We start from the raw sequence: 19,460 nt of genomic DNA, 5'->3' as shown, positions 1-19,460 counted from the left end.
TAGGATTCAGGTAGAAAACTTTAGAGATAAAGAATCTTGTTTAATTCTGTTTCTGATACTCCTTGAATACTTTTTGAAAAGTAATAATATAAATTTCAGATTTTGAGGGATTACTTCAAAATCATTTCTGCAGTATCTGGTACAGTGTAAGTTTTGTGAGATAGTTACATTCTTTTATTGTTCTTTAGCTCTGGGGTATCTGAAAAATTGTCTGCTTTGCACTGTAGACTAAGATGATAAAAGTCTGAGTTAATAGATTGGAAGACTTAAAAAATAACTCATAGGGTGTTGACTATAAAATTTTTTCATACATTGCATTATTCATACATGAGCAGCTTTTCTTTCTAAAATCCAGTTATGTAATGCAGTCCTGAAACAGTAAAATGCCTTTTGACAATTAGTTATTTTTTATGTGATTTTCAATTTAAACATCAGATATTCTATTTTTCTAGAAGAACCTAACAAGCCATGTGACAGCAGTAATTCTAGTGCTACCACTACCTCCATTCAGCCTAATCTGGAAAACAGTAACAGCAGCAGTGAACTAAACTCTTCCCAGAGTGAATCTGCTAAGGCAGCTGATGATCCTGAAAATGGAGAAAGAGAGTCTCATACACCTGTCTCTGTTCACGAAGAGATAGGTAAGAATACACTTCATACATTAAAGCGATCATTTTAATTTTTTAATTTTTAATTTTTTAAATTCAAATTCATTGGGGGTGGGAAGAGATTTTCTTTTCTTTTTTCCTTTTTTTTTTTTTAAACACTTACACTTACTCTTTTTGTTTTAAAAAATACAGAAGCACACAGGAAAAATAGATCTTTTTTTTCACATCCTCTCCCCAGAGGTAACCACCACCAACAGTTCGGTGTGTCACTTTTATTTCTTTCTCCATGCAGTTACATTAATGTACGTATGTTTACAAAAAGTTTTTATTTTTAATTTAAACAGGATCATTTTGCATGTATTGTTGTGCATCTTGCTTTTATTCACTCGGTAATACATGTAGTGAATCTTTTCATGTTATAAATTGAATTCATTCTTTTCTAACTGCTGCATGGTACTCCACAGTATGGATAATCCATAATTCATTTACTATTTCTTTATGAATGGACATTTAGGCTATTACCAGTAGTGGTGCTTTTTAACATCCTCAACATAAATCTTTGTGTACTTAACACAAGTATTTCTGGCAGTATAGAAAAGTAAGTGGAATTGCTGGGTCAGATGATAGGCACATTTAAAAAATAGTGATGCCTACTGTTTCATTGTACATTAAAAGGGATTTTTTTCCCAATAATTTACATATATATGTATTCATACTCTCACTTAAATTAAAATCATTAGTCTTTTATATTTTTGTCACTGATAAAAGTATTTTATTTAAAAATGTTCATAACCCTACTTAAAGTGGTTGATTTCTTTTCATGTGTTTATTCAACTTTTCTGTGAATTGCTTCTTCATATTATTTGCTCACTTTTTCCTATTGACTTGATATTTTTCCTTAATGAGTTTTAGGAATGTTTTCTGTATTATAGCTATTAATCTCTTACTTTACATATATACTTAACACAGCTTGCTTTTAACTCTTTCTATTATCTTGTACAGAAATTTTTTAATTTTATGTAGTTAAATTTATCAATCTTTTTCTTTAGGGTTTCTCTGGATTTTGTGTCTTACTAAAGAAGACCATCCCTCTATCCCAAGAATATGTGTATATTTACAGTAATTTTATATAATACTTCTATAACTTGGTTTTTAATCCTTCTGGAGTATAATTTTGTGTGTGGTTATGATATGGAGCTCTGACTTAATTAGGACTTTTTCAAATGCAAGTGACCAAACCAGCTTAAATTTACTAGCTTAAGTAAAAAGGGAATTTAATTATTCGTGTAATTGGGGAGTCCAGTCCATCATCAGGCATAACTGGACCCCCAGGTATCAAATCTCTTTCTCCTCTTCTCTTTATCTCTCACCTTTTGGATCTGCATATGTTTGTGTGTTAACTTCATTCTCTCCTAATATAGACAGGCTTTTTTTCAAGTAACAGGGAAGATGGCATCAGCAGTTTATAGTCATATTTTCAAGGTCTGTGACTCAAAGACAAAGCCCCAGAGGAAGGAATTTGAGTGACCTTTCTTGGACATATTGTTCCCACTCCCGTGGCCAGGGCAGGCAAGGTATTACGATGGGCTCCAGCCAAAATATATGGTTGGACTGGAGTAGGAATGGTTTTCCAAAAAAGAGGGATGCTGCAAAGATAGAAAATAGTAAATAACTACAATACCACCTTTCGATAACTCAGCACAAACTTGTATATTCAAATTCAGGAATGCTTCTGCCTAACGTAATGCAAAGATCTCACCCACAACTGAAAAATTTTTCAAAAACTTCTTTCCCAAAATTATATCAGGTAATTGTAATTGTATCTGGGATTTCTATGTGTTGTGCATTATTTTTGATTAGGTCTGGATGTGGCTTATCTTGAACTCACAATCCATCAGCAAATTACATATTTAACTACCTGTAGCATTCATTATCCTGATTGTGGAGGATATTTTTTGTTAAATCTGGCTGCCGTTGGCTTTCTGGAAGAATGGCTGTGGATGAGAAGTGCGAAGCATATGGGAAGATCTCCCTTCTGGAGTCTGTTCTGTTTCAGCAGCCTAGTCCTGGCTGGTTGTTGTCAGAGATGGGTTGCTGGGGATTGCTCTAGGTGTGAGTAATCATACATCCTAGTTTGGCAGGTTTGGAGTTTTTTCTGGCAATGGGACTCCATTATAGATTGCCTGGTGGTACCCAGTTAATACCTTATGCCCAGAAACTTGATTCAGGGTTGAAGCTAAATCCCTCTACTTGCCTACTTTGTCTGGTTAGCAGACCAGTAGCCCTGGCCCGCAGATGGATAAGGTCTGTCTAGGCTTCTGCCTCCTGACACAATTAAACAGCAAGCAGCTCCAGACGCTGGGGTATTTCTGCCTCCAGGCTGCATGAAGTGATTTGGGTGAAGAGTATTAGATAAGGACTTCCACTCTCGGCCTGTTTTCCTTTCAGGTCTTACCCTTGGGAATGAATTTTTTGCCTCCTTTCCCTTACTTGCACTAAACTTAGTTAGTGGCAAAGATTGATTCTCAGCAATATTGGATTGTTGGCTCTAAATTGAAGGGTTTCTTTTTAAGAGTGCTGTGCCATTCCTTTCCTGCTTTCTAGGAAGTCCAGCCTAGACCAGACAATGTGTAAAGTCTTTATCGTAGGACTTTATATTAGATGGTCCCAAGAAGTAGCCACCGTAGATCAAAATCTTGGCATAAAACTCCAGCATGGGTAAACTCAGGGTCTGGGACCAAGAGAAAATTGCTGATGATCTAACCAACTGATTCGCTCCGATGCATCGAAGATTACTAATGTTTTTGCCTGGCATGGCAAGATAGCCAGTATCTGTACCACATCTTGATTTATTCAGTGCCATATTTTGGGATCAGAATCCTATTCTGGGATTAGTTAGAATTTATTGATTATAAGTGACAGAAATCCACCACACTTGTTTAAAATGTAATGGTGGATTTTACTGGCTCCTACAGTTGGGAAATTCAAAGGTAATGACAGCGTTGGGTGCATTATTGGACCCAGGGAGTCAAATGAAGTTATCAGTAGTCTTCCTCTCACATTCATCCCCTGCCCCTGCCACCATGATGGGCTTTATTGTCACATATTACTAGAAGTTTTCTCCATGTTAATAGAGTAAAAGTAGCCAACTTTTCATTTATACCTTTCTGCTCACTAATAAAAAAAGCAAGACCCTTTCTCCATCTCCAGATTTTCAGAATTGGAGTAAGATGCTGAATGACTTCGACCGCATGATCAGTTCTGGGACAGTCTCTGTGGCCAGCCAGTGACGTGTACTCTGTTGGGCAAAGCTGGGTGACGTCGCGCACCCCATAGGGCAAGATACATATTTGCAGCCCTGGCGGAATCATATGATTGAAGTTGGGGAAAAGCATCTCCCCAAAGGAGAGAAGGGGTGTTGAATACATTAAATTAACAAATGTTTACTGAATTGTTTTAACTTTTATATTTTTAAAAATGGATAGCCAGTTTTCCAAATCCAATTTTTTTCTCTACTTAAAAATGCCATCTTTGTAATGTAGAGTATGGTAAGTTTTCTGTTTTCTTTTTCATTTGCCAGTGCCACACTGCCTTAATTTTAAAAAGCTTTAAATTAAAAAAGAAAAATGAGGTCTTGTTCAATTACCTGACCAATGGAAATTGGGTAGTGATGCAGTAGTTTCAGAATGTATAGCAGTATTCAGCCGAAGTGAGATTCATGGGAAAGCGGAAATTGCTCCTTGGCAGTTAAATCTGTCTCTTTAAAAAATTAAGCTACTATGAAAATGTGAAAGGCCTTTATTATATATATATAAAAAAAAAAACAGTTGATTTTTTAGGAGAAAATTCATTTGCCGTTTACATTGATAAGTTTTCAACTATTAAACATTTAAACAATTTCAGTGAAACTCTTTCTAAAATTAATTATATCCTTTACTTTTGTACAGAAATCCACATTTAATATGTAAGGCAACATTTTATTAGTGTGCGTTTTGAGTCGTTATGTTTAGTTGTAAATTTGTAGCAGTCCTTTCTATTTTCTAATAGAAGAACTTTGAAACAGATAAACTGCCATGTTTGAATTTTCTGTAAAATCATAAATGACTCACAGTAAAGTTCTGACATACTTTATTTTAAGTAAAACTGTAAGACTTAATGCATTTGTTTTGGCTCTTCAAAGACCTTTTTTCTTTGTACTTTCTAGATCTTAAATGTGCACCAGATATGAGTATCGGATAATAAAGCGTTGTTATTGTATGTGATTTACTTACTGTTAGCAGTTACTTTTGGCTTTTCATTTGATACTAGGTGATTTCAAATCAGAGAAGTCTAATGGGGAAATAAGTGAATCTCCTGGAGGTGCAAGAGGAGCATCTGGTTCAACTCGAATCATCACCAGATTACGGAATCCAGACAGCAAGCTTAGTCAGTTGAAGAACCAACAGGTGGCAGCCGCAGCCCATGAAGCAAATAAGTTATTTAAGGAGGGCAAAGAGGTACGTTCTTTCTGTTTAAAACTAAACTTTCTAGAATGTAAAATAATTTTATTTACCATACCTTACAAATAGGGGCAGAAAGTTTGTAGGCCTACTTTTGAATTGTATTTTCTTCACTTCCAAGAGTGTAGTGGCTAACAAGAATTAAAGTGCTAGTTTTATGTTTTGGTAAATATAGTTGTGCACCTACATTTCATGCATAGAAACACTGTAAATGGGTGGTATACTTTCTTACCATAGAGTTAGTTTTTTTGTATTTAATTCTAAAGAGATTAAGGTTTTTGTTGTTGTTTGTTTGTTTTTTGGCACATATCGTAATGAGTAGGCTATGGGTGGACTTTATCAAAAGAGTTATAGGTGATTTAATGCTCAGGTCTTACCCCTTGATAGTACAGTGCATGGAACAGCACTGCATCCCAGCTCTGGTTATGAAGAAAACTAGTAAAGCTAGCACTCAGTGTTTCTGCCCCCCAACTAGCCATAGTGACAGAATAATGGCCACAACTTTTCCTCCCAGATTTGAGAATCATTTGCAGGGTAGATATGCAAGAACATGCAGTGGTCTTTTCTTAACACCATAGGAATAGCTTTAAAGCAACCGCTTCAAGCTTCTTTTTCACTCCGACCCTCAGTGAGACATTTTTCGCTGCAGCCCAGTACACACAAAAGTTTCCAGAAAAAGTATTTTACCTTACTATTTGGGAAGCACTCTGGTATTTCCTCTTCTAGTCTAGTCTGTTGTATTAAATTCCATTTTTTAAGGAGCTGAATAAAGCCCCCTATTGATTTAACAGTCCACTGATGAGATGGGGATAAACTCTTTGAAAACACTATTTTAGAATATCTATGAGCTCTTATAGTAGGGCTGGAGTTGATAAAAAGAGCAGAAGAAAAGGTATTTTTAGGAATATATCTTTTGGGGAATAGTACCTGTAATGCCCTCCTTTTTTCCCTAACCTGTATATTTATTTTGGGCTTGAAATTATGATTGGTGAATGCTTTATACATGTAGTTTTGCATGTATATTTGAGATACATGAAACTAAGTTAATAATGTCCGACATATGTAATGGGCACTTAGCAGAAGTTAGTTTGGGGTCTTTTGCAGGCATGTATTCGTTGTTTAGTTATGTAAAACAATCAGCTTTAGCTTTTAAACTTCAAAAGTTCAGTAACAAGATATATCTTAATTTATTTGGAATAATAAATTATAATTTATTGCAAGACAGTTGCTCAAATATATATATATTTGATGTGAGTAATCGAGCCTTTTTATTTTCTTGGTCAGGTACTGGTAGTTAACTCTCAAGGAGAAATTTCACGGTTGAGCACCAAAAAGGAAGTGGTCATGAAAGGAAATATCAACAATTATTTTAAATTGGGTCAAGAAGGGAAGTATCGTGTCTACCACAATCAGTACTCCACCAATTCATTTGCTTTGAATAAGCACCAGCACAGAGAAGACCATGATAAGAGACGGCATCTTGCACATAAATTCTGTCTGACTCCAGCAGGAGAGTTTAAATGGAATGGTTCTGTCCACGGGTCCAAAGTTCTTACAATATCTACTCTGAGACTGACTATCACCCAACTGGAAAACAATATCCCTTCATCCTTTCTTCATCCCAATTGGGCTTCACACAGGTAAAGGAAACTAAGGTTCATTTATTGCTGTGAGTACACTAAATGTTTGCTGAATGATTATTGCAGGTCTGTACTTTAAACAGTCATTACCAATGAATCGAATGAGTTCACTTTAGTCAGCAAAACACTGAGGGCATTAGGGATGTGAGTGTACTTCTCAGTTACTGAACTAATACTAACGTTTGGGAGATTTCTAGAAAGCAGTCTTTGTCCCTGGAATCAAGTGAAGGCCAGACAAAGTTCCAGAACACTGTAGAAGGTTTAAGACGTTTAAGGACTAATTAATCTCTAGGATTCCTTCCAGTGATCAAAATTTATGATTCCATGAGGTAGAAACTTCCAGTAGCAGTGTATTTATATTTGCTCAGCCTAGACACATATGCCCTATAAGATGGAGGCATTGTGAATGATAACTGTTGTGCTTGTAATTTAACATCAAGGAAGTGAAATAATTTTTTTCCCTTCAGGGCAAACTGGATCAAGGCAGTTCAGATGTGTAGCAAACCCAGAGAATTCGCATTGGCTTTAGCTATTTTGGAGTGTGCAGTTAAACCAGTTGTGATGCTACCAATATGGCGGGAATCTTTAGGACATACCAGGTAAGTGAACTCTGAGCCTTGTGAATGGTATACTAGACTCCTCTTTGGAAGATTGGTCTGTGAAGAATGAAAATTAATGTATTTAAAAGGCTGTATTGAAGACTTAACTCTTTTTGGCCTCATTTTCCTCCTCTAAGACATAAACATGAACGAGCATTAGGTCTTATGATACAGGATGGTAATGAAGATCAGAACAGGTCAAGTATATGAAAATTAAAAATATTTTCAAAAGTTAAAGGCATTTTATTGAACAGAAAGAACACTCATATTTTGAGTATTCTAGAATGTTTCAGGTACTATGCTAGGGATCTGATAGACTGAGAGTTGCGTGTCTGGCACAGATCGTGCAGCTCCTGAGCAGACTCAGCTGCACGATCTACCTACAGGGCTCCAAAGGTATAACTCTGCACTTTTTAAAATATAAACATATTTTTGTGTTGCTTTCAACATCTGTTTTATTTTGTACTGAAAAGTTTTTTTTAAAAGTAAATTTATACCTACTAAACATTTTTCATCTGCTAAAGGTTGCTCTTAGTTTTCTTTGTTTTTTTCCCCCATATAAATCTTATGGATACTTTTTTCTCTTTTTCTTTCCTCCTATTTTGAATGTAATTGCTGCTACCAGTAGAGGCATCCACGAATGGAATGGATTTAATTCTTCCAAGATACCAAAAACAGGGTTAAGGTGCCACAGACTGTGCACCCTTAGAAAGGAGAGCTAAGTGGGTGCTGGTTTACCTTTTTTCTACCTTTTATTGCTGTCTCTCATCAGGGTAGAAGGGACAAGGAGACACTAGTCGTGAGGTGATGATACGTATTTTTCTTGTTCCTTCTTGCACTTACCTCCAGACCTGCCTCAAACTTTTCTTTCCCAACATTCTCCTATTCAGCGATCATCCGAACTTGTATTAGTGGACCAAGTAGCCATGTCCCAATGCTGCGGGAGCTACAGCTAAGCTAAATGTTGCTAAATAAAACTCTAAATACATAAACACAACTTAAAATGACTAAATCACACCTTTTATAAATGTATTTTTGAATATTAAACATTCTAATGGAAGATGAAATTTAATTTTTATTAAAAATTGAGAAATTCTTTTCCTTCCTAGTTTGTCATTATGACTAGTCTTCTAAACATGTTACATAGAGTTATAAAATTATACCGTGAATTGTTTAAGTATGGCACATGTGGTAATATATATGAAAGAACTCTTTTTAAATATTATGAGGTGAGATAAAATAGGACACTTTACATTTAAAAAAAATTGGAGACCGTGATTCAGGAAAATTAGAAGTTAATAATAGGACTTCCACTTCTGGCAATACTATGGTCAAAAGCTTCTAGGTGGCAAACTTCTAACACCTGATCTTAAGGAAATATCTAGAAAATCAACCAAATATTTTATTCATTAAATGTTTATTCATTGTGATATTCAATAATACAGCTTTAAGAGCAATCTGAATATCTTAACAGTTGCAGAATATTTAAAAATATTAGTAAATTAGGATATTTTTTGAGAAAATTATAGTCTTTGTTGAAAAACATTAGAATAAATAAATGAAAATATATGTTCATATATAGGAGGATGGCGTTTTGACAATGTCAGTTTTTCTTGTGTTAATACATAAATCAATTTCAATAACATTGATAATTATAATTGAATTTTCTGTAGAAATTGACAAGATGATTAAACAATTTATAGGAAAGGGACAATAAGAGAAAAAGTAAATTTGAAGGGCAAGGTGGAAGGACTTGACCTACCAGGTAACAAAACTTTTATTTGATAGCTCTAATAATACTGTAATATAGATGCAAAGACAGAATAAGCAGTCCAGAAAGAGACCAGCCAAGTAGGGAAATAGAATTTATGATAGCATAAGTAGCATTAGAAAGGATGAACTATTTAATAAAAGGTGATGAGGCAATTACTTATCTATACAGTATAAAGTTCTCTATATCATATTGATAGAGTAAATCCTAGCAAAACTTTAAAATCTAAGAAGAAAATATAAGAGATTATGACCCTAGAATAAAGAAAGTTCTCTCCTTCTCTCCCTCCAATTTCTTCCTTCCTTTTTCCCTTTTTTTCTTGCCTCTTTTCTTATACTCTTTTTTTTTCCTTGCTTATTTCCTTCCATACTTTCTTCTTTTTCTCTTTCTCTTGATTGTCTTCTTTCCTTCCTAATTCATTCAATATCTCCCAATGCATACCTAACGGCAGGCATTATTTCTTTATTTTTTTAAGCATGTTATCTGTCCAATGAGAATGAGTGCATGTATGTGTCTGTGTATATTTAATATGGTTATACATACATTAGCTTATCTGTCATATGTAAGCTGTAATGGGTTGTAATAAAATGAACATCTGTGAATTCATCACTCAGTTTAAAAATCTTTCCATTCACATTATCTTGCCTGTCATGAAAAATAACTATAATTTTTAAGTTTGTGTTTTGTTATAACCTTCCTTTAACTATGTAGTTTTATCACACATGTATGTATCAGTAAGAGTGGATTATTTTCTGTTATTTTATAATAATGTATCATTCTAAATGAAGATATTTTTATTGTCTTATTATACTATAATCAAAAAAAGATTAATATCTACAATATATTCAAGAACTTCAGTTCAATAAGAAAAAAATCGAACTATTTAGTAGGAAAAAAAATCCAGGGATACAACCAATTCACAGGAGAGGAGACACAAATACCCCAAAAGACATGAAAAGATGCTTAACCTTTGTGGTAATGTGGGAAAAATGCACATTAAAACGAGGGCCTATTATTTCACATCCATCAGATGGTCAGAAATTTATAGTATTGGCAAATAACGTGACGTACTAGTAAGAGAATTCTGATACATTGCTGATAAAAGAGCAACTAGTATAATGGTTGCTGCAAGTACATTGGAGATCAGTTTTTGGTAAAAACAAAGTTGAAAATGCAGTTCTACTCCTAACTAGATGCCTTAGAGAAACCTTACATGAGGACGTGAAAAGACATGGAGAAAGATATATTCCTTATCCTATTTTGTAATGGTGAAACTTGGGAGCAGCCCCTATATGCCCATAATCAGGCATGTTTAAATTGTGGCCTCATTCTCTAAAGAATTACCATGCAGTAGTGAAAAACAAACTAGAACAACAAGGGTCAATGACATTGAATCTCATAACTGTACAACACAGTGAGATAATTATTTTCAAATACATGGAGTGTGATTCCATTTATGTCAAATTTAAAAGCATGTACACTGTTACAATGTTACAGAATTGTTTAGGGATATAGGCGTTTGTGCCAAGTTTAAAGGGATGCAAAGGTTATATGCTTGAAACTTAAGAAATACACTTGTAAATAAATAAAAAATGGTTAAAGAAATATCATACTGGAAACTAGAAAACATTTTGAATGTTCATGAGAACAGTTATATATATTGAAATTTGGGGGCTGCATCTAAAGAGTACCCAGGGGAAATTGGTAGCCTTCAACATTTACATTAGAAAAGAAAAACTGCAAATTAATTTGTTAGGCATACATCTCAAGACATCAACTCCAAGAAAGGAAATTTTAAGAAATATTAAATATTTGATGAAATAAAAAATAAAAATACCTTAGATACTATTATAATTTACAAACCTCTGATGAGATTATCAGGTAAGGGGAGCGGGGAGGAGAAAGCACAGACAATATCAAGAATAAGAAAAGAGACATAACAACCAGTGTTTCTGATTCTCTCTCACTGGTACTAGAGATTTTAAACCTTCAAAGGGTCCACTAACATTGTATTCAGGCCTACTGCATCACCGAGAAGAAGGCCTGCTGGGCTCCTACTTTTGGGTAGGAGAAGAGTTGGGGAGGAGCCCTCAGATCTCAGTCATTGGACTGAGCAGGGCATAGGCCACACTTTTGTCAGGCAGGAAAAGGACTTCTGGGTCAGGATATCACTGGAGATGGGCAGGACCGGATGACTCCATAAGGATATTCTTTGAATTTCAGAAAACAGATAATTCTATTTAAACTCTTTCAAAAAATAGAAGAAAAAAAAAATCCTGTAGATTATTATTTCTGTTAGTGAAACTTAAAAAACTTGATAAATAGAAATAGACAGATAAATGGAAAATTATGATCCTGTCTCCTCTATTAATATTTACCATCGATTAATGTTTAATGACAAATGGATGTGCATTCAAGAAATCTTAAACAAATTTGGTATATATATTCAGGAGTAAATTAAGAGAATAATAAACCGTGGCTGCCTTGGCTTCACCTAAGTATGGAAGGTTTGTTCATTCTTAGGAGATTGTTAATACCATGGCTTGTAAGACATCAAGGATGCCAAGAAGTGATTCGTTTTATTAATGAGATGTAAGTTTTTTATTCTTGGTTGTAAAATAGCTTAGTAAATAGCAATAGATGAATAGTCTTTTTTTGGTTTTTTTTGTAAAGATGTATTTCAAAGCATAACCATCATGCTTTTCGGTGAACCTCTTGAAACATTCCCATGAACATTTGGGTGGTACAAAACAAAGAAAGCAATTATCACTGCTAATTCTTAACATTTCTTAAAAATATTAACCAGTGTAATTTGTCAGGAGATATATATTGACAGAGGCACAATCATTATGCAGCTGATCTAATTATATACTTAGAAAACCCATGACAATTAAAAAATTATCAGAAACAATATGAAAATTAAATAAGATGACTGCCATTCTGAACAATAGGCTTTATGTATAAAACAGTAACTATGTAGAAAATACAATGGGAGTTCTGATTTAAAGTAACAGATTGAATAAACACATTCATCTTTGCTCCCTTGCTGAACTCCACCAAAACTATGGCAAAGGGATTTGGGGTAAGGGGACAAGGGGAACAACAGATTACAGCACCAGTAAAACTAGAAGCAGTAATGCAGGTGGACAAATGCTAGGTAACCTTCCCAAGAAGGCCAAATCCCAAGTCAGTGGGGAGAACTAAGAATTTTCACAAGTTTTACATCATAGAATCTTCAAAAAGCACAGAACCAGGAACTACAGAACGGTCGTCTTCAGATCCCTCTCTGCAGTGTGCAGTTTACACAATCCCGCCAGAGTTCCCGGTGCAGTGAGCGGAGTGTCTTCCAGGCCTCGGGGTTCACCAGGAGGGGTTCTTGTAAATTTGTAAACTGCGACCTAGAAACAAGTTTATTTTTTCCCCAGGAACCTTCTTTTAATAGTGATAATGTTGCTCTTTTGCTCATGTAGCTAGTTTTATTCTTGCTACTGAGTTTTCAAAAGCCAAACTTTATACTGTTTGGGATGCATACATGGGTGTTAAAACCATAAAGAAAAGCAAGGGAATCATAACACAGAAGTCAGGCTACTCAGTCCATGGGGGCGGGACTCACTAGCTTCCAGTATATTGGTTATTGATGAAGGTTTTTTCTCAACCCAGTTACATTTTAAATATTTTTTAAAAACACAATGAAAGGAAAGATTCCCCCAAACAGCAAAATACCCTCAAACAACCGGAAATAAATTTAACAAGAAATACTCAGAATTATATAAAGAAATCATTAAAACTACTAAAGATATACAAGGCTACTTTGAGTAAATGAAAAGATATATGCTTAGATATGTATATTAAATTTTTAAAGATGGTACCTATTTAAGCTATAAAAATTAATATTTGTTTGCATCGTGAATAGGATTTTCCTCCTTGTGGGGCAGGGAGACTTGATCAAAATGGTACTAATAATTTCATCTAGAAAAATTAATGTGCAAGAAAGGAAATTAGGTATTTAAAAAAAGAAGAATCCATGTTAGAACATATTTTGAAGCTACAGTAACCAAATAATTTGTACAGCAGAAGTAGAGTGGTGGACCGAGCTGAGACTCCAGAAATAGACCCAGGCACACACGGGACTTGTTCTGATGGCATTGCGTGTCAGAGGAGGATGGAGGGCACATTGGGGAAAATGTCACCTAGATCCCTGCCCAGCAAAAACGTTCATATAAATGAAGATTTAAAAAAAGACACTCTTAAGAACAACAAAACCTCAATAAGAAATCATGGATTAATGTATGTTTTTGTTGTGATACTTTCTTTTTAAACAGATATAAAAGCCAGATGCCATAGAGGAAAAAAGTGGATACTTGTATTTAAAATTCTGAGTGGAAAAATAATAGTATAATCAAACCCAAAAGACAGATGACAAACTGAGGAAAAGTATTTGCACCAAAAATGGAAAATTTCCTTAATTTACAAAGAATTTTTTTAAATGAAAAGGACTAATAATTGTCCAGACAAGACAAAGGATTTGAACAGGCATTTTGCAGAAAAATAAATATGAAAGGCCAGTAGACATTTAAAAAAAAAAAAGAAATGTAAATCAAAGCCCTGGGATAGTATTTCTCATCTCTCAATGGGCTGGTTTAGAAGTTTGGCTTTATCATCGATGGCCGTATAAAGTGTACGGTTCTGAAGAGCACTTAGTACTGTCAGCATCATAAGTGCAAGAACCTTTGGGCTTAGCCATCCCAGCACTGGGTAGGGCGACACTCCCCAAGCTGACCAAGAGAAGACATAAACATTGCTTACTGTAGCTTTGTAATGGCAAACACACACAACACTGCCCTGGGCACTACACTGGGACCGGGAGTGGAGTTGAAACTCAGTGTATCGTACTTCTGGTCTGGCTCTCCGACCTGCGGAGATCTGGAAGGACCACCTGCCACCCAGTGCACCCACCAAGATAGCGCAGCACCTGGAGGCTGTGCAGGACCAGCCCAGCCAAATGGAATTGAACTCCTTCGGAGCTCCTTCGTTGCTGCCTTTTCCCTTAAGTATTATTTCGGTGGCATCGAGAATAGAAGTTGCTCTGAGTTAGCTAACATCACAGATTAACTACAATATCACGTCACTGGCCTGGTATCCCAGCAAAGTAAATAAAGCCTTTGGTGGTGAAAATGACCTATTTCCCATATTAATACCAAGAGCACAAGCTGAGTGTCCAGCCCAGCCGTGAGCTCGCACAAGGTCACCACACTGGTATTCTCCCCACAAGGTGCTCCGTTCCTGGCTACTGTCTGTGAAGACGGATCAGTTGCTGTGCTGGACCTGACCTTGTGTGTAAAGCTGAGCCTACAAAACCTCTACTGAGAGATGCTGCCTGGTCCTGGCTCAGGCATGCCCCTCTAACTCTGGTGGGCTGTCAGGTATCCACCATGCTGTGCCTGCAGAACCTGCCCCACTCCCTGGTTCCAAGAGTGATGGCAGATCGGTGGTATTTGAGTCAGCGAGTTAGTCCCTGGTGAGAATCCACTCCCTTTCCTCTCCGCCCATCAGTTTTGAGGGAAGGAGGAATGTGTGCTATTCTAGTCCTGTGCAGGTAACAAACAAGAGTTCTGTCAGCCTGGGGGTGGCTAGATTCTAGTATTTTATAGTCACAGGGACACAAAGCTGTCTTGAAAGTAGAGATAAATAAGGGATAGAGATGAAAAGAATTAAATCCCCTCTCATAGTTTACTTGCATGTCCCTCTCCCCTGAGTTGACGAAAGATCTTTATTTTCTCTGTATACCTCTGCATGCAGAATTGGGTACAGCTAAGTGGAGTATGATAAAAAGCAAGTCTTCTACCACCAGAGCTGTTCCAACTAGGACCTCCTCTCTCCACAGGTTTTGGTTAATGTCCCTGATTCTGGGAAATAGTCCCGTTATGAAAATCTAGCCTTAACACTTTAATGTAGAGCCTTGCCTTAGGACTGTCCATCCTTTTATTGTTGGGCCTGCCTGAAAAAAGAGTGTGGCTTGCATCCTATAATTAATGATTGATGCCTAATCAGTGTGGTCCTTTGTAGCCCTTCTCCTTGCCCAGAAGCAGGAGACATGTGGGCTCCCTTCTCTGTGGGTATAGGAAGCCTGAATTCTATGCTAGTGGACCCTGTGAAGGTTTTAAAATCCCTAGTGCTGGATAGAAAGACTCAGAAATATTGGTTGATTAAATAAACGTTTTTGAATTTGTTGGTCTTATTTGGGGGGGAGGAAATAAAGTATTCCCCTTAGTAGGGAACTAGTTTAATAAATTATAGTATGTCCATGCAGGGGTATATTATTTAATTCTTTTAGAAGTTTGTTATCTTCTGGTATGGCAAGATTGCCTAGTGCTGTTATTCATTAATTAAAAACTTGGTAGTTGTGTTTGTAATAAAATACTTTTTTGTAAATAATAATGTTGGTATATGCATGAACTGTTTCAGGAATAATTCATAAGTGAGTATTCTGGAGAAGGATAGTATGTTTTGTTTTTGCCTTTTTGTATTACTTGAATTTTCTTATGGAATTGCACGTCTACTTATTTTTCCAAGTCGGGGTTGTCTGGGTTGGGGATTGTAGCTAACCATTTTTTCAGCACTTTATATTGTTTGTTTATTTTTTAAAGTTAAATGTAATTTTATATTTCTATCCTTATATTAGGTTACACAGGATGACATCAATTGAAAGAGAAGAAAAGGAGAAAGTCAAAAAAAAAGAGAAGAAACAAGAAGAAGAAGAAACAATGCAACAAGCTACGTGGGTGAAATATACATTTCCAGTTAAACATCAGGTAATTTTTATTATAATCCTTAAAATAGCATTACTGTTTCTGGGACTTTTATTCTGCAAGTTTGAGTACTTTGTTTTTCTTTTGACACAGTCTTTTAATATAGTTGAAACAAAGTAATCTTTTTAGAAATTTTATAAGCCTAGGTTCATCTTACAGTATAGGTGTATTATTAGACCAATTTGTTGTAGTTGTTATAAAACTGTAAAATTGTGCTACATCTTTTTAAAAATTAATTGATTTATTATTTATTTTTTTTACGTCTTCAGCACCTGGTCTTCCTAGGTGGTCTCCCATCCAAGTACTAACCAGGCCTGACCCTGCTTAGCTTCTGAGATCAGATGAGATCGGGCTTGTTCAGGGTGGCTTGGCTGTAGTATTTTGTTTTTTCTTTTCTGTTTTTTTTCCCCCTCTTCTTTAATTCCCCCCACCTCTTCCACTCCTGACCTATGGATGTTGCCATTTCCCTTTAAGAACTGGATCTCTGAAGGCGGAGGTCTCTTCTCTTGCACTCGCAGTGTGCGCCTGTGGCCTGGCGCACTCAGGGCCTGGCGCACCAGGGTATGGTCCATGGCTCCACCTGGGGTGTGAACCCAGGACCTTCTGCATGTAAAGCAGATGTGCTAACCACTACGCTATGGAGCAACCCCCAGTGTTTTGTTTTTTAATTGAAGAAATGATTTAAATCCGCCCCCCCCCCGTCTATCTTCCCCCTTCCCCTCCCCTATTTTACATTTTTAATATTTGAAAAGAATATTAAGTTTTTCCATAAATCTTTGATTCCCAGTGAATCAAAATTAGTAAATTTAATTAATTTGCCTGCCAGCTCATTTCATTTGGTAAAAATATGTAAAACCGCATGTGCTTTATAAGTGTTCTCATTCTCGTTTAACCAGAATGTTTTTATTTACATCAGGTTTGGAAACAAAAAGGAGAAGAATATAGAGTAACAGGATATGGTGGTTGGAGCTGGATTAGCAAAACTCATGTTTATAGGTTTGTTCCTAAATTGCCAGGAAATACTAATGTGAATTACAGAAAGTCAGTAGAAGGAAGTAAGTAATTGGAGTTATTTTTCCTGCATAAATGTTTCTGATATGTATTATTTCTTAAAGATTTAAGTATATTGATCATATTTTGGACAAAACATTTTCTGAAATTTTTAATAGAATGTGTAAGGTTACTAATGTAGCTTATTAATTATAAACTAGAATTTTTAAAATTACCTTTTATCTAAAGGATTTTGATATCTAATATTTCAGTCAAAAAAGATGACAATAAAACTTAAAAAAAAAAAAAAAGCGGGGGGGGAAGAAAACAACAAAAGTTTCTGTCACTTAGTTGTTTTCCTGAGACCTTAAGTTCAGTACTGCTTCTTGAAGAACCGTGCATCTGGTAACCAGCATTATAATAGATGAAAAAAACAGAAAGGAACCGATAGAGGTTCTTACATCACTGTCACGTAAATGAGGTATTACCTTCATTTCTGCTACTGGCTAATGACTTTCGTATTTAGAATCACAGAACTCTAGAGGTAAACTGTCCTTTTCAGAGACCGCGTGTTATCTAAGCAATTTTCAAAAGCAGTTCTGTTCACTCTGAATGTAATTTGCTAATTTGTAGTGTGAAGTGTTCTTTTCTATAATGCCTATGCTGTGAGTGCCAAATAAGTAGATGTACGTACCTAGCTAACTGATTTGGCTTTCTTGTGAATGCTTCTAGTGAAGTCTGGACTGGTAGCTTTTTGAAACAGTTAATTTGGGAAAGTTGTCATTGGATTACCTTTTAACAGAAAAACTATATTTTGGAAAGCTCACTGGAATTTATTTTATAGGGACTAGAAGTGTCTTGCACATAGCATATGCTCAGTAAATATTTCTACTTACTAAATAGAAATATTCACTATTCATTTCTGTTACTGATTATGTTCAAGCTAAATATTCATTATAATAAATTCCAAAAAAACTGTTACCGTTTTTATTACCATTTTGTTGCTCCAGTTACCCATGTAGCACTTAGAATTATAGAGAGCTTCTGTTTAATTGTGTCTGACCTGATTTGACCTGGGTAATAAAATCCAGATTATCAATATGTAAAATAGTTAGGCTTTTATAAATACACCTTACATATCCTTTGCTTAGCGTAGGGTTGTCCATTATCCAAATACTGAGCCTTAACAGTCAGGTACCAGGTTGGTCTTCTAGCATCTTTCGAGTCTTTTTGTCCCACATGGTAGCAGGGAAAAAAGGAGAAGTGCATACTGTTAGCTTAACTTAATACAGAGTAGAAATTACTGTGAAGGCAACAATATATTTTTATACTGTTTATATAAATCAGTATAAATTTTACTGATTATAATCTCAGAACTATTGGTCTCTATAATGGCTAATCTAATCTAATCACATGATAGAGGACCAGATGTGTTGATAAACAGAAATGCAGTTCAGGGAACACTTGACTTAGTAACAGAAGACCAGAGCATTTGATTTGTTTGGCCGCTGACTATGTCTCTTATCTCTAACGTGATTCTGCTCTAACTCAGACTACGTTTTTGTTTTGCACATTAATTTATCAGCTTCAGTAATGATAATATGTTAATATTCTTTATGTCAATAAGACCTTTAATGGGGGGGGCAAGCATTTTATAGTTGTCCATTTTAAATATCAGCATTCTTATAGTTTATAGATTGGACTACCATTGTCATATAAAGCTCTTTTCGAGCAACTGGAAACCATTGAAAATATATTTCCCAGTTGTGCAATAACTAAAGAGGCATTGAATAGGAAAATATCAGTTTAGGTTTTTTATCTTGTTATCTATGAGGTCCAGACACATCCTATCACCCTTCTGTATGATGCTTTTCTTTTCTCACCGGTATCCTATCACCCTGACAGGTACTGAATGTGTCTTTTACATTCTTTTCCCTTCCCTCATCCACACCTTTCTGGAATGAGTCATTTATTTAAACAAATAAATATGTACAACTTGCTAAGGCCTTGAGATATTTGAGTTCAGATGAAGAAAAAGAAGGTAGAAAATGCTTCTGAGGCTCAAGAATATTTATCCAGACAGTAGTTCAGTTTTGTGGGTCTTTTCCCTTATGGAAAATGCGAAACTTCACAAAAGGAAGAGAGAATAATGAACTCCTATGTAGCCATCATTCAGCTTCAGCAGTGATCAAATTTTGTTACTCTGCTTTCAGTTGTTACTGCTCACTTTTTTCCCTGGAGTTTTTTCTCTGTATTTAAAGCCAATTCCCAAAATCATGTTTCTTGACCAAAAGTAGTTCAGTATGTATCTCTAACTGAAATGGACATTTTTAATAGCTGTCATGCCATTATCACATTCAGCTAATGAACAGTAATTAACATATTAACCATCTGATTCTCAGCTCATATTCTAATTGCTCCAGTTGTCTCAGAGATGCCTTTTTACTGTTGGCAATAAAGCAGATCCAAATAAGGCCACACATTCATTTGGTTATTTCTTTTACATCTTTTATTCTGTGACAGACTTAAGTGTTCTTCACCTGG

The 19,460-nt window shown here is 35.5% G+C and overlaps 1 protein-coding gene and 1 pseudogene across 1 annotated transcript in view; one reads left to right on the top strand and one right to left on the bottom strand.

Annotated features, from left to right (window-relative positions):
* BPTF (bromodomain PHD finger transcription factor) overlaps nt 1-19,460 on the top strand; it is a 120,430-nt gene that overhangs the window by 56,474 nt on the left and 44,496 nt on the right. The window contains 6 exon segments of the mRNA XM_016129063.2: nt 453-641; nt 4,917-5,104; nt 6,392-6,747; nt 7,215-7,346; nt 15,800-15,929; nt 16,843-16,981. Coding sequence (XP_015984549.2) covers nt 453-641; nt 4,917-5,104; nt 6,392-6,747; nt 7,215-7,346; nt 15,800-15,929; nt 16,843-16,981 — 1,134 coding nt within the window.
* On the bottom strand, nt 16,187-16,305 carry LOC118604657 (annotated as a pseudogene).

This window comes from Rousettus aegyptiacus, unplaced genomic scaffold, assembly GCF_014176215.1.
Source record: "Rousettus aegyptiacus isolate mRouAeg1 unplaced genomic scaffold, mRouAeg1.p scaffold_m13_p_6, whole genome shotgun sequence".
In the NCBI taxonomy this organism is placed as follows: Eukaryota; Metazoa; Chordata; class Mammalia; order Chiroptera; family Pteropodidae; genus Rousettus; species Rousettus aegyptiacus.
The sequence above is the reverse complement of the archived record's forward strand: the minus strand, read 5'-3'. Positions and strand labels throughout refer to the sequence as shown.